The following is a 21,839-nucleotide window of genomic DNA, read 5'->3' as shown; positions in this document are numbered from 1 at the left end:
TGAGCTCACATACAGCATTTCCTTTACTGCTACAGACAGCTATTAAGGTCCACTTACACAGAGAAGGCCCTAATTCCTTTGTTTTCATTAGTGAATTTCATTTTTTAAGAACAATTTTAGGTTCATAGCCAGGTTGTGTAGTAAGCACAAAGAATTTCCATATAACCTCTCTATTCTCATGTGCTCACAACATTTCCCACTGTCAACCTCTCATGTGTGCGGGGATGTTTGTTACAGTCAGGGAGTTTACATAAACAGATTGTCATCACTGAAATCCACAGTTTGTACCAGAACTTATGGGTTTTGATAGATGTCCAATGATCCTAATTCCTTCTCATGTAGGGTTCTATGAGCACGCTTCAAAGGCAAAGTATTATAATGATTTGAGAGTCACTGCTCTGGGTTGTAGGTAGCCAGGGACAGTCTAAAGGGATGGAGCACTCTGTTGGTGGGTTCCTGAGAATGGATGCATGTGACGATTTCCAAGGTGCTGTCCAGCCTCAAGGTTCTATAATCTAGTGACTACTCCATCAGAAGGAGACCTTAATGAAGTGTATTGTAGAGGGGTGCTTCCTGCTTGCTCTGCCTCTAGGGTCCTTGTCACAAAGAACAGTTGGGCTTTGCCATAGCCAGGTTGCTGGTTTTTAAAAAATAGCTCAAGAGAATTCTTTCTTAAGACTTTTCAAAGGCAATGAAAGGTTGAGAAAATAAGATAAATTCTGCATGGATTATTAACCTATGTTATAAGCTACATAGAACTTACTGTAATGGTCTGGCACTGAATATGATTACACTTCATTGAGGAACTTGTGAAACTCTAGGATGGACATGCTATGGTTCTGAACCAGGAAAGATGGAACTGATCATGGTAGCCATACTGGGTCTCAGATTCTTACCACAGCAGCATTCTGGGCAATTGCTACCAACCCATGGTCACTTAGATTTTGAAATCAGCTGTGTGACACGTGTCCTGACCCCCAGGTGATCTTTTGTTGCCTCAGTTCCCCACCACCCACAGGTCTTCTATATCCTACAAGTCTACATTAAAAATAAAAAGCTCATCCTATCACTAGGCCTTTTCTGTCAGGTGTCAAGAAGGCTGTCTCTATGTGAAGTTAATCCTGGCAGCTGATTAAGGACAGTATTGTTATAATACTAATTTTACTCCCAAAGAAATATTCTATACTGTAATACTTGCTTTTTATAAAACTGGCACTAGAGCTGCACCCAGGAATAGCAACTCTCCCTCACCTATTAACCTGCTAACTTCTCTCTCTCTCTCTCTCTCTCTCTCTCTCTCTCTCTTTCCTTCTCTCTCTCTGTGTTCATGTCTCAGAGGTAAAAATTGCTTTATTAGGAAAAGAAGCTAGACATTGAGAGACATGAGGTAAAAAGTCCTCATTTCCCATAGACTGAGTTCTGTACTCCTTCCCATCAGGCATTAGTAGCAACCTCTGGCTGGAGCTGCCTGAGATGAGAATCTGGGACCCTATTCACCTTCTCCTGTATGTTCCATGGCTCTGGCTTTCTCTGATAATTCACAGCAACCTGAAAAGTAGAACCCAGTGTCACATGGCACTTACATCCTGGCAAGGCCATTAACAACTATTTTCGTAGTCAGCTAACTAACCCCCACGAAGTTATCTTGGATTAGATCCATTATCAAGCTGTTGGCTGTTGAATTATGAAAACAAGTATTTATTGAATGGCTCCTATTTGCTAGACATTCTTGATAGGTTGGGCTGTTTGTGAGGCAGACACTGAGATGGAGTCTCAGGAACTTTATTAGAGAATGTATCTGGGTATTGCACTTGGAAAGGAAGGTGGCAGGATGGGGAGTAAGGACAGTTAGGCTAAAGTGGAGTGACAAGGGCTCAGCTGACTCCGTGGGGGTTTCTGAGGCTGAGCAGATCCTTCCATGTTAAGGCAAGGGAGCAGGTCTTTCTATGCCCTCACTGACTAGCTATAGCTGCCCCTGAAAAAGAGTGTGGCATAAGACCAAGAGGCAGATCTCTGCAGCTGAGCTTGAAGTTGAAGGCTGGTATCCGGTAGTGCTGGTAGCATCTGAGGAATGAAGTCCTTCAGCCGCAAAAGAGAACCCGGTGGCAGAGCAAAATGCAAGCTGCTTTGTGCAAAATGCATTGCGTGCCCACAGGAGTTTATAGTCTGGATGGGTGGAATTAAACAGGTATGCAAATTACGACACTAGAGGAGGTATCAGGCAGGCGGAGGAGCTCGTGAAGCATTTGCACCTGGGAGGACAGTGGGAGTGGAGGAAGCCACATTTGGGGGGAATATTTGCAATGGGTCCTAAAACACCTTGACTTGAGTATTTTTGTCATTTTTTTCATCCAAAGAATCCAGGTTGAAATCCTTGCTGGGTAAAGTAGGGCTAGTTTTACACAGACCACCAGACTAGGATATCAGACTAGATGTTAAGTCAGTCCTTGAGGCCAAGGAGTGACATCTGGTCAAGATCTGGGGCTCAGAATCAATTTTCTTGTTTTCTCCTCATCTCCAGAAGTTCCAGGAAACACCACTGAAGAGGTCATAGTCATCAGTATCTCTGGCCTTGGTTCCTGTGGCTCTGGACACAGTGGGGTATCCAGAGGACAAGTTGCAGCTGTTCTGGGGCTGGAACAGTCACTCTGCTCAGGGAAAGAAGCACCCGCTGGCTTCCCCGCAGTGAGCTATGCCTTTCATCCCATTGCATGCTCCTGAAGATTTTTCTGGAATGAGGGGAATTGCCTCCTCCAGCCAAGAAAGCTGCGGAGGCATTTAGCAATTAGGTGAAGTCCCAAGGGGGATTCTGCATATAAGTGATGTTCCAATGGAGGTGTTCCTAAATGCCTGCCTTACCCTGCATCTCTGAACCCTGCCAGTATGGCAGAAACCTCTCCCCCTGGATTCAGAGCAGTGGTATCTGCTCATGGTGGTACCTGTTGCCTATTGGTTCCTTATGTCAGCTGCAGTATCATAGCAAGACCCTGAGGGATGGAGTAGACATAGAGGATGGGAATGGATCACTGGTCTTGTCCAGACAGTAGAGGGGTGGTGCATCCTCAGACAGGATGGTTGGGAAAAGAGGATAAGGAAAGGGAGTGGCCTAAGAGCAAGGACTTCTAGACTGAAGTCAGATTTCATTAGCACTGCCACAAAACCAAGTTTGTTTGTTTGTTTTTTTTTCTATTAATGGTGAGCTAAACTCTAGTCCCACCCTGTTATAGGATCAGGAGACAGGGAAGACCACCCCTCTTCATGATGATTTGATAGTTGCCACTGCTGTAACTTTAAACACGGTTTAAGAAATGCTATGAAACAGGTACAAAAACAAAAACACTAGCCAGCAGAAAAGGAGACTGGACCTTAAACAACTGTCTGATGAAGAAAAACACTTGTCATTGGAGTCCTGCCTTCAATGTTCTAAAGGCTTTGCCATCACCTCTGAAGTTTTTAGGTCGACTGCATTAGACCCACTACTACCACAAATTCATCCAATGAGTATATCCAGTGTTCACAGTCCCAACAGCACCAGATCATGGTGGCTTGGAGGCCAGGAAGGGGCTCAGCTATGTGTCATCTTGGGTGCAGTGAGCTCAGGATTCCAGGGATGCAGGTACCCTTAAAGTAGTGTCCAGGCACCTGAGAACCTTTTGAGTCTCAATACTGTGGTCGTGGCTCTGCCCAGATCTTCTCATCTCTTTGGACTTGTCTGCCTCTGTGCCTTAATTGGTCTTGGCTGCTTTCCATTCTTGATTTAGACAGAATTCTCCCACATCCTGCCGACAAAACTAGTCTAATCAATGCCAACGAAACCAGCCGGTGTGGAGTGCTGACACTTAATTATGAGCTTTCCTTCTTTGGTTTCTTTGTATCCTCATAATATCCTCCAAATATCAAGATGATCTCCACTAAGGGGGGGGGACAATAAATGGAGGCAGAGAGAGAGAGAGAGGGAGGGAGGGAGGGAGGGGGAGAGAGAGAGAGAGAGAGAGAAGAGAACCACAGGGCTTAGCCCTTGATATCCCAGCACCTGCTTTCCAGTCTCTTCTCTGTGCATCTGTGTGTTTATGTGTTGACCCATCCTCCAGTTTACGGCTGCTGCCATGATGTTTCAGTGATGTTTTCTGGGGTCCAGGAAAGGGCTTGCCTCTTATGAGATCCTAAAGGAAGCAGATAGAGCTGCTGCTTCTAACATGTCCTGTTTTACAGTATTGAGTGTCCTAAGTATATTTTGTCTCAATCAATTCTTAGAAAAGAATTGTGTGTGATGTATGTGTGTTTGTGTGTGTGCACGTTAGTGCATACGTATGTATGCAAATGTGTGGAGATCAGAAGACATTTTCAGGTGTCTTCCTAAGTTTTTCTTCACTTTATTTTTTAATATTTATTTAATTTTATGTGTATGTGTAATTGTGTCTTGCTATGCCCTAGGAGGCCAGAAGAGGGTGCCAGATCATTTTAACTGGAGTTACCGATGGCTGTTAACTGCCATGTGGGTGCTGGGAACTGAACCCTGGTCCTCTGCAAGAACAGCCAGTGCTATTAACTGCTGAGTCATCTCTCCAGGCCCATCACCTTATTCTTTGAGACAGGGAGCTTGCCAGTGAGCTAGACTGACTGGCTGGTGAGCTCCAGAAATCTGCCCGTCTCTGCCCTTTACTCTCAGTGCTGGAGTTATGGATGTACACTGCTGCCCCTGGAGTTTTAAATGGATGCTGGGGAATCCAGACTCAAGGTCCTTATGTTTATATAGCAAGTGCTTTATCTACTGAGCCATCTTCCCAGCCCTTAGAAAAGGATTATTACTTTGAAAGCTCCAGCGTCATTTTCTACGGAAAGCTTTACCATGCCCTCTCCTCTTCATTTATCCAGAAACAACTACTTCAGTGTATTCTCTTCACACACACACACACACACACACACACACACACACACCCCTACATGCCCCACCCATCCCATCTATGGTGGTGTGCTGGTCCCCTTTGTATATCTCATCAGTGCTCAGGCCCCAGAGTTAGATAGGCAAACACAAGGTGGCTGATGGTTTCACACAGTGCCATCTACTAGTGTGTTGGCCATTGTGTCATTTGACCTCACAAACAAGACCTCCAGCTTGCTTCTTGAGTGTGGTAAAGAAGCTGCAAAGCCAGGAAGTCTGTAAAAGCTGCTAGATTCACCTCCAGTGATTCCCTTAAGTGGTTTCCCATAAGTATAACTGGTGGGAAGGACCTAAAATCAGTTCCTGAATCTGGCTGCAAAGAAGTCTGGGAATTTTAATTTTTCTCTTTCCAACTATGTTCGTGTAGTTCCTAGGTTACCAGTGTCCAAGTCCCTAGTACCTACATTTCTACAGAGGCCAGTCCTATCAGTTTTATACTGTAAATGCAGTTGTGCATGCACATTTATGTGTATGTACATGCACATATATGTGTGTACATGGAGGCCAGAGATTGATGTCAGGTGTTTTCCTCAGTTGCCCTCCATCTTATCTTTTGAGATGGGCTCTCTTACTGACACCAGAGCTCACTAATTAGCTAGACCAGCTGCCTACTAAGCTCCAGGGATCCAGCTGTCTCCATCCCCCCAGTCTAGGGTTACAGGAAGAGACTGCACTCAGCTTTTACATGTATGCTGTGGATCTGAACTCAGGTCCTCATGCTTGTGCAGCAGGCACTTTACTGGCTGAACTATCTCCCTATTTTAACAAAAAACTGATGTTGAAGATTCAGGCCCTGGAACACAGCTCGAGCACCAAATCTTTAGGCAAACCACCTATCCTTTTTGGCATCAGGTTCCCTAAGAAGGCAGAAAATCAGTTTCCCAAGAGCTCTTTGTTCTTAGAAAGAGCTTTCTATGTCTGTTAGTCTCTATGGTAAAGGTTATTCTTGCAAATAAATAGCTTATGACACCAGTGGCTTAAAAGCAAAATGACTAGAAGGCACATCTTGGCCATGTTACCTGCCCCATGGAGGTCAGCGAGGGACTTTAAAGGGACATGGATTCAGGCTGACCAAGGTTCCATCTTCACCCTTGCTCCCAGAGACCTTCCTGATTAGGTAGGAAGGGTGAACAAGGTGGCAACCTGCACACAACCTGCAGGGATAATTTGCTTACATTCCTATTTCACTAGCCAAAGCAAGTCACAGAGCCTAACTTCAAATGAGGAGAGTGAAACTCAACTTCTGGACTAAAGGGTAGATGGACCCAAACTTGGTGACCAGCACTAATTAGGAGCACACACTGTCCATTTTCCAGCTCCCTCATCACTCAGCTGGGATTTCAGACAGTCCCCCGTGACCATTTTTCTTTTCTTCCAAACACTGAACATAGTGATAAAAATTTCACTTGGAATGTCCTGTGAAAAAATGAGCAGTCCCCAGAGATAAAATTCTAATCATACTTTCCCAGTGGTTCTGTCTGATATGATTTGGTAGGCTGAAAACAGTGTGTTTAGTTTTCTATAGAAATTCTGCCATTCTTTCTTGAATTAGAGAAGAAAGAAGCCAAGTCTAAGAGGCTGGCCCCCAAAGCCTCTTCTGGGTTCCTGGTAAGCTTTTCCTAAGGACAGAGTTCCTGATTTCTATGGGCTTCTCTGGTGGGCAGGGTCTAAATTCATCTCCTAAACTTGGCTTCAAGGAAGCGTGGGAATTGTAGTTTTTCTGTTTCCAATAAGATACATTTGTCCCTGTGTAGCCCTAGGCAGACTAGTGCCCAGTCCCAATCCCTACATCCCTCAGGTGTTCACTCAGCCCAGGCTTCCTCTGACCCCATCTTCCCTCTGGACTGAAGCATTTCTGACACTCACAAGTCTGAACTGCTTTGTTTTCCCCTCAATGCTCCTTTTTTGTTATCTGTTTTATAAATGCCTCATTTCCCCACTAGGATGTGAGTTTTCTAGTCTTCTATGAAATTGATTTGAGTCATCTAGACTTGTCCTGACCACACAGGTGTAATTTATTAAGTACCTCTGAACGATTCAAAGAATAAATTTCTATAGTTTCCCTAAGGGTCTTTCTGTGGGAAGTGCATAAGGTCTTTCAAGTGGAAGATGGTACATGGCACATCAATATGCATAGAGGCCAGTGAGAACCTCATGGGGAAGGATGAACACGCTTATTTTTCCCCCCAGATAATTCTTTTTTTTTTTTTTCCGCCCAGATAGTTCTTGATAAGCTAACTCACACATATTGGTTCTGGGAACTCCAAAGGGAACTGGGGATGACAAGGCAACCTCTCCTTACTCTGCAGTGGCCCACACCCAGCTATGGTGGCCAGTTCACCTAGTGCACAGGATTTGCAGAAGCAAGCTTCACTGGGCCAAGACTGTGGGTTGTTTCTGCTTCAGTGATGCTCTTCGTGGTCTAGGCTGGTAGTGTGGGAGAATGGAGCAACAGGACAAGAGCAGAAGTTTTGTCAATGCAATGATCATGATGTGTTTCTGTTTTTCATGTGAAATATCCCCCAGACTAAGGCATGTGCTCAGTGCAAGTCCTCAGAACCTGCAAAGCTAACACTGGAGCCATTGGGCACTGCACCAGAGACAGTGAATCACACCTGTCCCCTCCACATTGAGAGGAGCCCCAAGCACCATCTTCTCCTTCCAGGGGCTATAAATAGAAGAAGTTTGGAACATGTACCTTTCAGATCTCTTTTGAAGGGTCCTGAAGAGAAGATGGAGAGGCAGGAATTTGTAGAAGGGTAGGAATGTGGTATGAGTGTCACATACTGTGGCATGAGACTCACATTGCCCTTTCATTTGAGCTAAGAGACTTCACCTTCTGCTGTTTTCTTCTTATTTTGCTTTTAGCTCAACACAAGGTACAGAGCAATGGTGCCACTGTTGGGCTTGGCACTTTGTGGCTGTCTTCTGAGGTGAGACCTGCCTTGGCCTTCTACCATTGGTTCAAGAGAAACATGTTTACAGAAGACAACATCTATATGCTAGAGGAGCACTGAACAGTGGTTCCCCAGCTCCACATTAGCTGACCATTAGACAGGAGGGACACCAGGCCAATGGGAGGCTATGTGTTCCAACCTTTGAGTGACTCTAGTGAGCCATTTTCTTCTAAGTTGCCACCAGGCACCTCGTGTAAGAACCTGGTCCCATGAAAATGATGCTTTGTGGCCAAAGAGTACCAAAGGATAAATGTGTTATATTGACATGAATACTAATGACAAATGCACTGCAGTTATAAGCACATTAAAGATACACAGAACAGTCTCTACATAGTCTGAACATAGATACAAAATAAGTTATATATGTTTTGTTTTCCATCACAGTAGGCATAGAGCAGACAAAGTCACTGGATCAATGTCTGTGGGGCAAGCCAGGGGAGATTGTGAAGGGAGATGCAAGGTACTGAGTATAATGGGGATTTTGCCAAGGACACTACAGAGAACAAGGCCCCAAGGCCTCTCAAGTTCTGAGACTTAACATAAAGTCTTGCCTGATAACAGCTAGTGGCTGCATTTGAGCTGGGATGTTTCAAGATGATGGATGGGAGGCTGAGAAGGAACAGGCATGAACAGCATCTAGCAGGCCAGCCCACTCTCCCTATGGCTTGGTTGGATTTTAGTGATGTTGGGAACATGGGACACAGAGCCAAAAGGCACGGTTTACTTCTATGAGGTGACAGATGGCTAGATGGATGGCCCACCAAATGCTAGCAAGCCTTCTTCCCTTGCCAGGATGCTGTGGGAGGCTGGGGGCCCAGTGTGCTCAGATTCTTCTCTGTGCTTTGTCACCAGGTAGTAACACTGGGACCTTTGATCCATCACAGCATAGGTGTCTCGGGCCCTGACTTTGATTCTTCTCTCTGTGTATGTCCTCTGGGAGTTTGGGAAGGTCCCCCTAATTCCTCTGAGTCTCAGGCTCCTTACCTGATAAATGTGGGGATGGGGATGATGCATACTTGTCTAGGGCATTAGTGAAAGCCATGGGGACCAATGTACATAAAGTGCCTAACACTGTTTCTGGCACACAGGAGGGGCTTGGTAGCGTGAAGCAAGTATTGAGTATCTGGACATCCTAGGCCAGGGGTAAAGAACATGACCCGACAAACCCATAGACTAGAATTGCCCTGTTCAAGGAGAAGACCACAGGGTGGCTTCCTCATTCTTTCTTAGCAAGGTTTTCCTTTTTTCTCCCCATTTAGGATTCTTTGATATGAAGAGCAAGCAGAGTTCGTTCAAAGCCCAAGTTTTCTGAGGAAGACAGAGCCTTAGGTTTGGGGAAAAAAAAGAACACAGGCCAATGTCTCTTCAAGTCTGGGATGGAGTGCCCTAAGGAGGCGTCTCAATTTGATTCTCCTTCCTTAGCTGCTCCCTTCCCTCATATCTACCAACCCCTGAGTAGAATTCTTATTAGGAAGCCAAAGATGAAAAATAAAAGCACAGAAAATAAACCAAATTGCCTATTCTATGAAAAGCCCTTCCCATCTGTTCAGAGCCCGGGTGTGGAGGCACTAGGGGATTGGGTGGGCAGGCCATCTGTGGGCCTGTGAATTGCCTCAGGTCTCTAGGGAGTGGGAGATGGAGGGGAAGAGGTTTGGAGACATAGATTTTCACCCTGGAACCTAGGGGTAAAGCTCCCCTTGGGAACTTGGAGAGGTGTCCAAACAAGGATGAGCCCTATAGTGAGACTGTCAAGGTGAGCTTGTGTGTGTGTGTGTGTGTGTGTGTGTGTGTTATCATCACGCTCATCCTCTCCTCTGTCTGTCTGAAGCTGCCTGGTCCCTATCAGTCAGCAACTTTCCTCTTAGATGGAGGCAAGAGGTGTGCAGGTAGCTCATTGGGCAGTTCGTGCCCCTCTAGCTTGACCTTGATGAGGTGGTTGGCCAGGGCGAACTCCTCATCATCTAGCATGCCATCCTTGTCAATGTCGGCCAGCTTCCAGATCTTGCCCAGCACACTGTTGGGCAGCTTGGAGCGCACCATCTCCTTCTTGGCATTGGCACCTGTGATCTTGCCATCCACCGGGGACAGGGTGTAGAAGATCTCATCATACATGGGCTTGTCCCGGGCCACCACCCACTCAGCATCATCGATGCCCTCCCCAGCTCCCTCTCCATAGCCATGCCCAAAGGGGCCGTGCAGGGTGCCCTCAAATGCGCCACCCTTCACCATCTGGACAGGCCGCTGGGTCTCCTCCTGGCGCACCAGCACCATGAGCTGGGCAATGTCATGTGCCAGCATGTCGTCTACCACGTCTAGCAGCTTGCTCTTCAGCGGCTGGAATTTGCTAAAGTCCTGGGCCTGCAACTGGTCCTGGGAAGAAAAAGAAAAGAAGGTGGGGGTAGGATGCAATGGAAGGAGATCTTCTATGTCGGGGAGGGTGCTTCCTTAAATATTAATGATGGAATCCTTTCCCAGCACCTTTCTAGCGAAAGGAGTTAGGCCAAGAGGCTAAGATGATCTACATCACAAAAACAAAAACATGAGTCGGGAGGAGGACAAGGGCTGCTGGACTGAGGGTGGGTCTTTCGGGAAGAAGCAGAACAAGAGCAGAGGCTGGGGAAGAACATATTGATTTGTTTATTTAGTTTCCTTTTAATATGATTCCAAAGAGTAAATCATTTACTTTTTTTTCCTGAAGTTAGTTTTGGTTGTCCAATGGTCAGTCTTAAAGGTGGTAGCACTTGGAAATGGTCCTGCAGGTCTCTAGGTAAGGTTATACTTGGAAAACACACAGCAAAGTGCTTTTATTACCTAGCTACCTGGCACACTCCCCTCAGTACTCTCGGTGGTAGAGAAGTCACATGCTACTCATATTTAGTGAGGGCAAATTAAGGCAACTAAAAGCAAATCATAATAAAAGCCAAAGGTAAGTCCCAGGCCTAAGGGTCTCAGGATACTCACTGGAGTTGCCTGGAGAAAGGTCTCAAGATTGCATCCCTGCCTAGAATTCTGATATAGTAGGGACAGTAGGCATGCAGACTTTATAATAGCTGTCTGCCTTTCCCTCACATGGCCACCCACACACATTGCAAAAGAAAGATGCTTCACTTTGCAAATCTTTGCAGTCTTGAATGTTCCTGAACCAGTTTCTCCTTGCCTCTGGAGGTGGGGGGGTGGGGCTGGTCTGGTCATAACAGTCCCAGTATGTGGGCAAGAGGATAGTACACAAGGACAAGCACATCGAGTTCACTGTAGAAGATTTAAAAGACATTCACAGCTACATTTCAAGAGCGGGTGCTTGCTGGATGCTTCTCACCTCCCCTCCAGAATGGGCCAGGGAGGCAGCAGAATGGGGGCTGTGGAGAGCAGAGCTGACAGCGGCCACCTTCTCACCCTGAGCTTAGGCTTCTCAGTCCTTCCTACTTCCACCTCCTTTTGTCTCCCAGAAGGCCACAGTGCGGAGTCCCATCACCCACACATACTCTCTCATAGCTGGTCACATGATTGGTTCAGCAAACCTAACTACAGAGTATTGGACTGGCAAACAAAGGAGAAAGTACAGCCAGTTAAGCTACAAAAAGATTCCTCAAAGTAAAAAGGGGTGGTTGAGTCTCTTTCAAATGTCATCTTCCCAATGTTTGTATATAGACTGTTGAATTTTCAATAGACAGAGATGTGAAGAGCTGCAGATCTCCAAACCATGATGGGTGATGAATCCAAACCCGCCTGAAATGCATGCCAAGCTCATGAATGAATGGGTGCACGAAAAATCAAATACTTGGAATGTGTATTTATTTTTCTTTTCTTTTCTTTCTTTCTTTCTTTCTTTCTTTCTTTCTTTCTTTCTTTCTTTCTTTCTTTCTTTCTTTCTTTCCTTTTTAAACTAGATAGGAAACTAAAAATTCCTATTTAGGACTCTGGCAATGTTTTAAAAACTGAATCTTAAACCAAGAAGCCGTTTCCTCACCTAAAGATCAAAACAAGAGCAACTGCTAGTGTGTCTTTAGCTATTTTTTTTTTCTAGTTCCCTAACTTTTTTAAAGGCTTTTATTTTGAAATGATTATAGAATCTCAAGAAGTTGCAGGAACTGCTGGGAGGGCAGATTCTTTGTGCTCACTCACTCCACAGCATCCCCCACAAATAGAGAAATGGTGGCACGTGGCACACGTCCCAGACGGAGGCGCAGATGAATCTCTGTGAGTTCCAGGCCACCCTGGTCTACATAGTGAGTTCTAGGCCAGCTGGGGCTACAGGGAGATCTTGTCTCAAAAAGACCAAAACAGACAAACAGACAAATGAGTAATAGAGTAAGAGTTCTGTGCTAAGGGCCTCGTGGACTTCCTTTCACTGAGTTCCCAGTGCCTATGTTTAAGGTCTTTGTAGCCCTGTTTGCAGATGAATCAAAGGCTCAGTGAGTATATGGGAGCGGCCTGCTTAGATTAGACCTTGCGGACAGTACCAGTTTTCTACTTTAGGCTTATGTGAATGCTGCCCTGGGAAAACGCTAAGATCTGAGCTGCCTCTTGTGTAAAAGGCAGATGAAAACACTCCCTATGGGGACTCCTTTGGGGAAAAATCCCCCAGAAAACACCCTAAGTGACAGTCCTTGGCCTAAGATAGGGGCCTATGGTATGCCCTAAAGATGCTGTGAGTCCCAAGGGGAGAATTTAGAGGTAAATTTAAGCTCCTAAGGGCCTGAACCATTATCTCAGAAAAGGTGTGGATGTTAAGCATGTGGTTTTACCACGTAAGGTCTTCAATGCCATCAAACATACCTTTGCCCCTGGGCATACTGGGCTGTTTCTCCCCAAGCCTGGCTGTGACACTTATTTTGCAGTGATGGTCCATCAGGAAGGACAGGTCTGGTGCCATCTCTCTGCTTTCTGACTCTGGGCTGAGTTTCCCCCTGGAGCTCTGAGGTCAGCCTTCTCTATCCTCTGGCAGCCAGCTACTGTGATATTGTTCCTCATTCTAGAGTCCCCCAACCCTCATTACCTGCATCCTCTTCAGGTTGGGAAAGTCCCCAGGAGAGATCTGGTGCTCTCGCTCAATCCTGCCATAAATCTCCCCCAGGTTGTTCACCAGCTCTTTCTTCTTGTTGTCCTTCCCGAATACTGAGGGCATCTCCTTCTTCAGGGAACTGATGATATAGGCATGGACCTGACAAGTGGGGACAGAGGACAGTCTTTTCATTAAGAACCTAGACTAGCCATTCCTCCTCCTCTTGCCTCTGCTTCTGAAACCAATTCTCCCTCCACCCACTCCCAGTGCTGGGCCGGACAGGGTGAGAATTCGGGGAAGGAAGGTCGAGGTGATGGGGATGGGACTGCTGCCTTGGTTGCAGCTGCAGACACTGACAGCAGTGGAGCCTGTTGAACTCCAAGGCACCTGGCACTGTGATGAAGGCTTTTGCACTCTCCGTTCCTCTTTATCCTCTGTCAGCCTGTTTGGTTTACAAATGTATAAAGAGGCATAGAGAGACTATAAAAGTATGACTGGTCCAGGCATCAATTCAGGTGGTAACAGAGTCAGGCTCCAGCCTGGCCATCTAATCCAGAGCCAGCAACCACAACCATAACACTCTCCTATCCAAGGGGCCTGAATTAGCATGGTTGATGCAGGTGACACAGTGACTACAGGGTGCTAACTCAAGTAGGCAGTAGGCTGACTACTGCAAGCAGCAACCTCAGTTTTTATAACTGACCTGCAATTGTGAATCTGTCCACACTCCACCTGTCCAGGGGTCAGCCTTACCTTGGCCAGCCGGGCTCTCTTGATGAGGTCATTGAGCTTGCGCAGGGCAGCATTACGGGGCAGACTCTGAATGTCCCTGAACAGATCCTGTTCCTCAGCTTCAAAGAGCTTCCTATTGTCAGGGATGAGGAGCGGGTGGGACCAGAAGGAGCCGATGTAGACCCGGATCACCTCTGGTGTGTTCACAATCTTCCCCAGGGACCACATGAGAGCCCCATACACCCGCATCAGCTGCTGGGTCTCTATCTGGTCAGCCTTGTTCAGCACTACTCGCATCTTGTCCTCATGGTTCTTGAGGGCCTTAATGACCTCTGAGAACTCATCAGATATGTCCAGCTTATGGGCATCAAAAAGCAGAATGATACGGTCTACCCGCTCAGCAAACCACTCGAGGACAGCAGCAAAGTCATACCCTGTGGCAGAGTGAAAGTCAGTGAGTGAGACTTTTGGGTGTGGAGAAGGATCAGATGCAGTTAAAACAACACGATCTTGGAAATCACATCAGGGTTCAGATCCTGCTTTATCTGTTTGATTTAACTGTTTGACCTAGAGCAAGTTACTTCAGTATCTCTTAGAGAGAGAGAGAGAGAGAGAGAGAGAGAGAGAGAGAGAGAGAGAGAGAGAGACTTAGGATCTCATGTATTTTATGCAAGTGCTCAACCACTGAGCTATATCCTCAGGCTCTTTTTAAGTATTTTGTCACCTATAAAATGGGCCTTGAGAAGTCTCTTAACAGAATGATGGGAATGAAACATACTTAGATACTTAGTAAATGCTGGATGGTATTATAAACACTACTACTCCCATAATGCACAGCCACTACTCAGTTCTCTTAATCTTGTCTTGCTGGAAAAGGAATCTGGACACATAAGTTTTTTAGCTGCTGTTGTCTTGAGACAGAGTCTCACTGTCTTGCAGTAGCTCATACCAGCCTTGAACTTGCTCTGTAGTCCAGGCAAGTTTCAAACTCAAAGCCTTGTGCCTTAGCCTCCCAAGTGTGTGCCATCATGAGTGGGAGAGGTGGATGGTATCACGGTTTGGATATGAAGTAGCCCTCCAAAGATTCATTAAGAGCTTGGTTGTCAGTTGGTGGTTTTTTGGGAAATGAATGGATGATGAGGGCTCTAATATAACAGTGGGTTAACAGGGAATCATAATACTATGGAAATTTTGGGAGATGGTGGAAACTAGGAGGTAGGGGCTAGGTAGAGGAAGTGGGACACTGGGGGCCATACCCTGAAAAAACAGACCTTGTGACCAGCTCCTTCTTTTTCTTTTTCTGCTTCCTGGATCCTAAAAGGTGAGCAACTTTACTCTGCCATGCCCTTCTACCCTGATGTTCTTTCTTTCTTAAGCACAGAAACAATGAAGCCAAGTGACTATGTACTGAAACTTTTGAAAACATAAGATAAAACAGACCTTCAAATTGTTTGTCTTAGGTGTCTGTCACATTAATAAAAAGCTAGAGGGGTAGGCTGTGCCAACTGTCTGTATTCACAGACACTTACAGTCGGGGGATACATTATCTCCTCTCCTCATCTCTGATCTCTTCCGTAAGAGGCTCAAAGAGGTCAGGTGACTTTCTCCAGGGCCCCCAGACCTTCTTGCTCCTCCCCTATAGCACAGCTTTGGCAACAAAGCAGGAACCCTTCCTTGGGTTCTGGCATGATCAATAACCCTGGCTCTCAGCAGCATAAGAGTCATAGGGGTATACCCCAGAGACCTAAAGCCCACTGTCATTATTGAGTAGGAAACAAAGCTGCAAGTACCTGCCTTGCCTCAGGAAGTGAGACCAGAGACCAGGTGAAGTCATTCAGCAAATGCCATGTGACTGAACCCGCCTTTGCAAGCTCTGACTGCAACCAGAATCCCCTGCAGGGCTTGATAAAACCTAGGAGGCCCAAGTTCACTTCACAAGTTTCTGATCCAGGAGATCTGGATGGGCATTTACTTTATCTTTTTTGTGTATGTACATATGTACATGTATTTGTGTGAGTGCAAGTGCATTTGCATGCATGCATGCATGCCTCTGTGTGTGTGTGTGTGTGTGTGTGTGTGTGAATGTGGAGGCCAGAGGTCAACCTAGGACATCATTCTTTGAGACAGGGTCTCTCACTGGCCTGGAGCTCACCAAGTAGGCAATACTGGGTGACTAGCAAGTCCCAGGAAACCACATATCTCAGTCTCCCAAGCTTTTTATTATGTGGGTTTTAGGGATCGAATTCAGGTCTTCATGTTTGCATGACACTTTACCAACTGAGCCAGCAACAGTGGGTACCCATTTCCCTCATAATTAGGGTACCATCTATACTGCCCCCACCTGGGTAGAGCAGCCTCATTCTTCTCCATCACGCCTGTCACACAGCCAGCATTCCATCAGGATTTGATGAACACAGCTGACATAAGAACTCTGTTCTGTATTTTACATCCAGGAGACAGTGAGCAAGTCATCTCTGGGTCTTAGTTCTCTGGTCTCTAAATTAGAACCCACCAGGGCCTTGGTCATAGGGTTGCAGTGAAGATCAAATCAAAGAAAAGCAGGTGATATTGCTTACTTATGACTTTGGCCAAATGTCCAGCCCCATTGTAAAGAACTTCAGTGTGTTTCCACAGGATGGAACTTGCTCTTATGGGGTCACAGGAGAAGCACTTGCTCCCCTTTAGTTTCTGCTCAGTCATTAACTTTACGTGCTTGGGCAATAGCTTGCCCTCTCTAATCCTTGGTCACTGCTCTGGGCTGGATGATCTCTGAAGTTCCTTTCTCGGTTTACAGCCTAGCACTTCTAGGGCCTGGAGTGTGAGGATGGGGAGTGCAGAGGTGAATGAGATGAGACACAAGGACACCTCTGCAGACAGGAAGAGGAGAAGGCTGGAGGCAGCTGCCTTCCGTGCCTTGGGCATACCTACAGGAAGACTGCTCCTGTCTACTGACAGGCAGATGGTTTCCAGGAAACTTTCCTATGATGTCATAAGCACAGAGGTCTCCTATTCATCCCCCTACTCTTGCAAATTCTGCACACTCTGGTAAGGTGCTGTCAAATGGCAATCAGTGAGGCAGGAGACTTCTCCTAGGTGAGAGGCTGGGAAGACCAGGAGACTGAAGCAATGACTCCGCAAGGCCCTCTGGAGCTTTCCCTCTCCGCTCCTGGCTCCTCTAGAGCCCATGCAACCTTTAGGATGGATGTTAGGCTGCTTTTGTGGCCTGGACTTATGTATGTGCATGCCCAGGAATGAACGAATGGGAAAGGCATAGAGTAGATGCAATCAGGAGAAGGGCACTGAGCTAGCTTTCCCCTGTATTTTCTATGTGGTTTTGAGTGAGTCTGAACCTCTTCCTGGCTGTAAAAATGTGGATGGTAATGACTGGCTGAAAGCAGAACCTATGGTGGAGCCATGGAAAGCAGACCTGACAGTGGAGGGAGGAGAGAGCTCAATCTTCAGACTTCCCTATTGAGCAGGGGGCACAGCATGCCCAGTGACCACTCCCAAACCCACTTCTGTCCCAGGAATGGCCCCAAGACTGTCAGGAACTACTGAACACCTGCATGGTCTCTGAATCATAGGTCAGAGGGTAGGGACAGAGTGCAGAAGTGGTCCTTCCTGGAATTCCTCCTGGAATGTCCACAGGTGCCCAGGGATCTAATGGACAGGCTCCAGGTCAGAGTCAGGGCAGCCTGTAGGGATCCGTGGCTCCTACCCCAGGCTACAGGGGCTAGGAAGTAAGCATTTCTAATTAATGCCAGGCAGGAGGATATCAGTGAGACAAATCCAATAAGCAGCTGTACTCTTAAATCACCCAGTGCTTCCCTCACCAACATACATGCAGTGCAGGGCCGTTATGATGAGGCAGCATAGTTCTTTGTAATGCTGGCTGCAAAACTGACCTCAATGGGTTCTTATAGTTCTCTATTATCAAGAGTGAACAAGACACACATACATCACAGGGGAGGGAGTAGGGAAAAACAGAGGTTAAGGGCTTGCCAAGCACACACAGTTAGGCCAGTGCTGGTAAGTATAGGCCTAAAGCCCAGATCCATATTCCCCTTCTTAGTTCTTAGCCCCTAGGTGAGCCTACAGCCCACAGGCCTGAGTCCACAAGGTATGTACTTACTTGTGGTGGGTGTATACCACATCCCTGAAAATCTTGGTTAAGATCTAGAGAAGTTTTAGCAAAAGAGAGACACAAAGGGGGGAGGGTTCAGTGGTCAATGGGAAGCAATTTCCCCCTGGACACCTCCTGAAAACAAGCACAGACAGTGGCCCAAGCCTATTCATCACAGGCCTCCAGATGACCACAAAGCTATCAGTGAGGTTTTTCAGAAAGGTGTCAGGGCTCAGCTGCTCTACACAAGCATGGGCGTGCCTACACAGGCATGGATTTAACAGCCCATAGTCTAGAGAGGCCCTTAAGTGGTGGCTCAGCTCCAGTGAGGGTCTCAGGGATGGGCTAGGGATATAAGGCTACAAGGATTAGCACAGCTCTCTTCCCCCAAGCCTCCAGAGGAAACTTAGAGCCTCTTCTTCCCTAAGGGGTTATGGTAAAATGTGCTGAAGCCAAAGGACTGGGACTCGGGAGACCAGTGCTCCCATTCCAGCTGTGTCATCTGGGCCTGGTGAGGGTGAGTACCTTGACAAAAAGGGACCACTAGGAGGAACTTCCAGTTGTGTAGTCTGGGATGGGAATATAAAGCTCCAGAAGCTGGTGGGAATTACTAGCTGAGACACAGTCAGGAAATTGTGTTTCCCAAGTGAGAAGGTTGGAGTCCTCCCATTACTGTTGCATCCGTGCTGCTTCCCAGTAATGAGCCAGAGCTGGGTACATCCTGCCACTTCCAGGAACTGCATGCCTTTCCTACCCACTCCGGAGCATCTTCATCCAGAGATGAGTGCTGGCTTGAGACCTCATGGATTTTGCTTCCCCATATAGACACACACACTCTCCCAGGGCTGGGCAGAAGGCCACTCCATGCAGGGAACACAGTTTGCTGGGCTCTAGCCTGGGACCCAGTGCTAGGACCCTGTGATGTTTGAGGGATTAGGTACTGTAGAGTTAGGGGCATCTGTGCTCAATGCCTCCTCTGCTGAGCCATAGCCCTGAGCCAGTCTGAGGCATGATGATGAGACTGTGGGCTGAATTTTCCGCTCCGTAGGCCCCTCATGGAAGGCCTAGTCCACAGGCCTGTCCAAGGCCACCTGGGGAGGATGAGAAGGAAGTGACAAATCTGCTCTGGGTGGAACCCAGGTGTGCAGAAGGCCCAGGCAATAAGCTAAGACCAAGCAAGTTTAGTTCTGTACATGTGCTTGGGTGTGGGGAGGTGTGCATGTGTGTGTGGGATAGCAGGATGAGGCTCTATGTGTGGTGAAGGTGTGAAGGAGTCGGGGGGATACTTAAACTGGAACTCTGGGTCTACTGACAACTGTGAGGAAGGATGAGAGGGACTATGCATGCAGGTATTGTTCTTCATTCATGTCCCACCACCACCACTAGGATCACGGAGGTGTCTGATTCCTCCCTGACTCTGGTCCCTTCAGGCGCTGAAGTCACCATTGCCCCAGACTTGGCAGTAGTCCCATCCTCAGATCCAGTTTGTCTCACAGGACACTTTTGCCAGCATCTCCATCAGTCCAGACTCAGGAAGGGAGAGAACACCCTGGCCTGCAGAGACACTCATAGTCACTGCTTTGCTAAGAGGCGGGCAGGGCATGGTCACAGTTAGAAGGGAGGGGACAGAAGTCCAAGCAAGAACACCAATACCCAGTAAGTGTAGAGCAGCAACTGAGGTCTGAAGAAAGGGGCAGGAGAGAATGTAGAAGGGTAAGAAAAGAATGGAACAGAATAGGAGCTGAGGAAGGCAGGGGTCCCTGGAAACAGTACTGCATACAGCTGCATAGGGACAACTGTGACAGAGATGAATCACATAGCTCTGGATGGCAGCTAAGGAGCCCGCTGTCATTCTGCCCCAGAACTGAGGTCTGCGGACCTTATAAGGAGGCTCATTTCATTGAGACCCACAGGCCTTTGGAAGTCCCACACTCTGAACCTCTAATCCAGTGCCCTTGGACCTCTAAAGCCTAGAGCCCTCTTTGGACCTATTTGTCAGTCAGGCTGTGCTGGCTTAGCAGGTGCACAGGATAGACTCTAACTCTAGCCTCAGAGGTGCCAGTTCGCCCAGCCTTCCATAATGAGCTTCAGGCTGCCCTGTGAGTCTAGAAATTCCCATTAGGCTTAGACTCAGGATGGGACTGAATGGGCCACTTGGGGTGCGGGTGGCACTGCAGTCTAGGAAAATAAATGGAAGCAAGGTAAAACACCAGCCAAGCTGCCCTCCCCGGGGCACTGAAAATGAAGCCTGATGTTCACAGTGGGCATGCAGGTAGGATGGATTGAGGGGTAGACCCCTCTTCCCAGAGCCAGAGTTCTGCAGCTTCAAACTGGCTGATCCTCAATTCCATCACAGCCCAGAGTTTGAAGACCCGGGGACAAAGCTTCCCAGATCCCTTCACAGGAGATGGGAGGGCATACTGGGGCTCACAGGTCACCAATTACAGGAATTGGGAACACAGTTTCACAAGAGCCCTCCTGAGTCAGCTGCTTCCTTCCGCTCTGCTTCCCAGGTTTCAGCTCCTGGGGGAGAAAGGGCTTTCCTGTTCAGACACTCTGTAGAGCTCCATTCCTAACACTGCTTTAGAACAGAGGTTCCAGGAAGTATCTGCCCCAAAGGCCTGCCTGGGGCTCATCTGGCCAAGAGAAGGCTACTGCCTAGAGGGCTGCTCTGGCTATCTTTCCCTCTGCCTGTGCTCACACACAGCTACAGTGTAACCCCAAGAGGCTGAGCCTTTCCACATACACCCTTGCTGGAAGAGAGCTGCTATCTTCAGAAAGGAAGCCAGGCAGCTCAAAGGAGTTCTGAACAGAAGCTCAGTTATACCAGAGTCTTCCCTGCCAATGAACTATACTATTGGGCTACAAGGGTCCACAGTCATGGGGCATAAACCTGTCATTCTGTGTCTTTTCTCTCTGAGGCCTGAGAAAAAGTAGATGTTGGCCTGGACAGGACAGGATCTTGAGGAAGGGGTTCTCGGGCCTTGCTATGGTGACAAGATAGGCAGGAATGACCTATGGCTGTGAGAGCACAGAGAGCTGAGGCACATGTCACAGGGAGGTAGATGTCACCTGAGGTCAACTCAGGAGAGAGCCCTGGCCACTTCCCAGAGAAGACTGCCAGTTTAAAGCTGACCTTTCCCGAAGGCTGACTTCTGAGTGCTTATTTGGCTCTTGTCCAGGCTCTTAGCACCAGGTTTGGGGAGAGTGCATCTCATCTGATTTTCTTGTCAGAAATACAATGCATGGCACAGAAAATGTAGGGCAGCTGGGAATGCTGGCACAGACCTGTAATCCCAACACTTAAAGTACAGACAGGAGGATCAGGAGTTCAAGACCATCTTTGGCTATATGGAGTATTTGAGGCCAGCCTGGGCTACACGAGACTCTGTCTCAAAAAGTCAAAATTTAAAGCAGAAAGGGTAGAGGGTTACTTAAGGTACACAACAAATGTGGCAGAAGGGGAGGGAGGTAGAGGGACCAGAACAGTTGTGTTTAGCTTTTTATAGCATCAGTCTAGCATCTTGGAGCTAGAAAGAAACAACAGTGTGATGATGGTGGTGAAGATGGTGGTGAAGATGATGATGATGATGATGATGATGATGAAGGTAATGACAGTGATCATGATGATGATGATGACAGTGGTGAAAATGGTGATGATGATGGTGAAGATGATGATGATACTAGTGATAATGGTATGATGGTGGTGATGTTGATGGGGTAATGATGGTAGCTATGGTGGTGGTGGTGATGGTGATGGTGGGTGTGATGGTGGTGGCAGTGGTAGTAGTAATGGTGAAAATGATGACAGTGGTATCATCAATATAAAATACCCCATACTTACTAGATGTTTGCTATGTGCCAGGCAGAAGGCACTTTCACCTATATTCTTTCTTTTAATCCTCAAGCAACCCTGCAAGATGGATTTCCATGGAAGTAAAGAACCCTACCCAGGGTTACTTTGTTAGGAAAGGCAGGCATAGAACCTGTCAATTGGCTCCAGGGTAACATCTACTCACCAGGCAGGTGACCTCTAATGAAGAGCTACCCATACTTTTCTGGAGCATGTTTGCTCACATGACC

General features: G+C 47.2%; 1 protein-coding gene across 1 annotated transcript in view; it reads right to left on the bottom strand.

Annotated features, from left to right (window-relative positions):
• Window positions 1–8,136: 8,136 nt before the first annotated feature.
• Window positions 8,137–21,839, bottom strand: part of Ehd3 (EH domain containing 3) — a 30,341-nt gene continuing 16,638 nt past the window's right edge. The window contains exons 4-6 of the mRNA XM_008850973.3: window positions 13,655–14,067; window positions 12,896–13,060; window positions 8,137–10,269 (exon numbers count right to left, since the gene is read on the bottom strand). Of these exons, the coding sequence (XP_008849195.1) occupies window positions 9,742–10,269; window positions 12,896–13,060; window positions 13,655–14,067 (1,106 nt within the window). The 3' untranslated portion in view covers window positions 8,137–9,741. The remainder of the gene's footprint in view (window positions 10,270–12,895; window positions 13,061–13,654; window positions 14,068–21,839) is intronic.

This window comes from Nannospalax galili, unplaced genomic scaffold, assembly GCF_000622305.1.
Source record: "Nannospalax galili isolate Female #2095 unplaced genomic scaffold, S.galili_v1.0 scaffold1331, whole genome shotgun sequence".
NCBI classification, from domain to species: Eukaryota; Metazoa; Chordata; class Mammalia; order Rodentia; family Spalacidae; genus Nannospalax; species Nannospalax galili.
Note: the sequence above shows the minus strand (reverse complement) of the source record. Positions and strands in the feature narration are given on the sequence as shown.